The 2,341-nt window shown below is 47.3% G+C and overlaps 2 protein-coding genes across 2 annotated transcripts; both read left to right on the top strand.

The window, feature by feature from the left end:
* Positions 1-369: 369 nt before the first annotated feature.
* SARC_14470 (hypothetical protein) lies at positions 370-837 on the top strand (the record flags this gene model as incomplete). Its single annotated transcript, XM_014291397.1, has 1 exon — positions 370-837. A coding segment is annotated over one exon (468 nt), but the record flags the coding sequence as incomplete, so codon positions are not given.
* A 62-nt stretch (positions 838-899) lies between these two features.
* On the top strand, positions 900-1,227 carry SARC_14468 (hypothetical protein; the record flags this gene model as incomplete). The annotated part of the gene is made up of 1 exon (XM_014291396.1): positions 900-1,227. A coding segment is annotated over one exon (328 nt), but the record flags the coding sequence as incomplete, so codon positions are not given.
* Between the last annotated feature and the right edge of the window lie 1,114 nt (positions 1,228-2,341).

Raw genomic sequence — 2,341 nt, 5'->3', positions numbered from 1 at the left:
CGAAGTTTACAGTTCAAGGAAACAGTTCCTCTGCTGTCAGCAGACCCTATGGTTATTTACCCAAAGAAGGGGATATTTCTCAAGCATGGGAATGAGCCAATGGAGGCGCCAGGATTCATTATTCTTGTGTGCCATATGAGTCCTTACCGTGACCACAAGCTTCGAGATGACTTCTGGACGGAGTTGTAGGCTAAGCGGCCAGCTTGGGAGAAGTTGGCTGTGGCGGCTTGTATAACCCAGAGTGGTGTCATAGGGGCGGAGGCGCACCTGAGTGGGAAGCCGGTGCTGCGTAGGGGTATGCCAGCGGAGGAAGCTGGGTTAGAAACTATTCCTGTCAGTGCGGTCAGTGCATTGACGTTCATCACTCAGCCTTGGCGGGCGGCTAAGGGTGTTCTGAGTGTGTCCCTGAGACATGCAGAAGTATGGCTGGGAGGGGCGTCTGCTACCCCTAGTGAGGGATCGCTGGGTGCGATGGCAGAGACTTGGCTGGGAACCGCTGAGGTGAGCACGAGTGGGCGGTCGCTCGGTGCTACGTACACTCGGAGTATGAGTGCTAAGTCGCCGTTGCTTACGCGACGTGAGCGCAAGGCAGCGGTGGCTGTGGATACTCATCCGGTCTTGGAAGCGATGGACGGAGTGACGCATCAATGGACGACCATACGCGAGCGTATGAGGAATCACTCACCACAGAGGAGTTTGTCCAGGTCACTGGATGATACGGAAGAGCCTCCAGTGAACGAGCTGGGTGACAAGCTGTTGCGACAACGGTTGCGACGCTTGAAGCGTTCTGTGTTTGGTGTGGAAGTGGGGGGTGATATCCTCGAGCGTATCAATTAATACGCGCATGTGCTGTTTACACATGCCAGTGCCAAGAGACCGGATGATCTGGTACGCAGGCTATGGGGTTGGGGCGGCATAAAAGTAAGAGCTGCACTGCGTATCAGGCGGTTGCTGACGAACCAGGCTTGGCAAAAGGGTTGCTGCAGCAGCCAGTGCGCCCAGAAGAGACCATGCACGAGAGAAGCATGAATTTTATGGACTTTGACACTGTTAACGGGCAGTCCAAGGTCTTGCTGGCAGTGGACACACCGACTAGGATGTTGCTTGCACGAGTGTGTCCTGCATCTACGGTTGGGCCAGGGGTGTTCCGCTTCTTAGAAGAACAGGTGTTGGCGTGGGGATCGCCGGCACGGCTGGTTATGGACGCGGAAGTACTGCTGACTAAAAGTAACGTGTTTTCTCTTACTAGGATAGTTCTCGCATTAACAATATCTGTTCCGAACTCTCGAATTACCACTGATGACTATTCTACATGAAATTACTACAGTTTCAAAGGACTGTGTCATGGCTACTGTTCAAGACTTGAAAGACAAATCCGTACGTGGTCGGTATTTAGTAACGTTGAAGTCTAATGGTAGGTCTAATGATTTTGTTTTGTTTAGCGTTGCCAAGCATTTTAATAGCCAGCCCCCTAAAACCACTGTAGGCAGAATTGACATTAATAGACGTTTTATTTCACACACTCTAGGTGTATCGGTTTGCGCATGCTTGCGTCGAGAAGCGTTGGGAATGCTATGTGTACACGGAGGCAGAACTCTGATGACATTAGCATTGGACAACTCCCGGGGGTATGATAAATTCAAAGAAAAGTACAAACTACAAGATGAGAACTTGTTTCACCTTTTTTTGAATTTGAACGAAATTCCACTATATTTACTATATTTCCACCATTGTTTTAAATATTCAGGTACAGTTCTGTATTTCATGTCAAAACATACGTAAAGCAGTATTCGGAGACTCTTCAAATTCCAAATGAGCTCGATATCGAGAGCAAATTATGTCAGGTATATCCTCCAAATAATCCTGGTCATCGAGGGCGTAAAAAGGGTCAACGTGCCAGAAATCGACGTGAATACAAGTGCAAAGTCCACAAATATGCAAAATATGTTCTGCGAAGTATCACACTACCAAGACTTGTACATCGTCAGAAATCCGCAAATACTTGGCAAATCACAAAGTGACCGCTCTCATCAGTGCGTACCCTTTGCCGGAAAGTATTTACAATGTACGTTAGGACTACCGAATAAAGAAGGAAATTAATTCGCATGTGAAAAACTTGTATATGAACTCTATCACAATCTTATTCAACCCGCCCCTCAAAATTCATTATTTGCTACCTTAAAATGATGTGATTTCACTAATCACTACCCCTAAAAATATGGCAGGGTTTGAGGATATAACTACTAAGTGATCGTCATGAAAACGTACTGTCGTAATCGTCGGAGTAGTGATTAGTTGAATTTACATACCCACGGTGTAGTGTTAAGTGAATCCCCTCATA

The sequence above is a fragment of the Sphaeroforma arctica genome (genome assembly GCF_001186125.1).
Source record: "Sphaeroforma arctica JP610 unplaced genomic scaffold supercont1.4667, whole genome shotgun sequence".
Lineage (NCBI taxonomy): Eukaryota > Ichthyosporea > Ichthyophonida > Sphaeroforma > Sphaeroforma arctica.
Note: the sequence above shows the minus strand (reverse complement) of the source record. Positions and strands in the feature narration are given on the sequence as shown.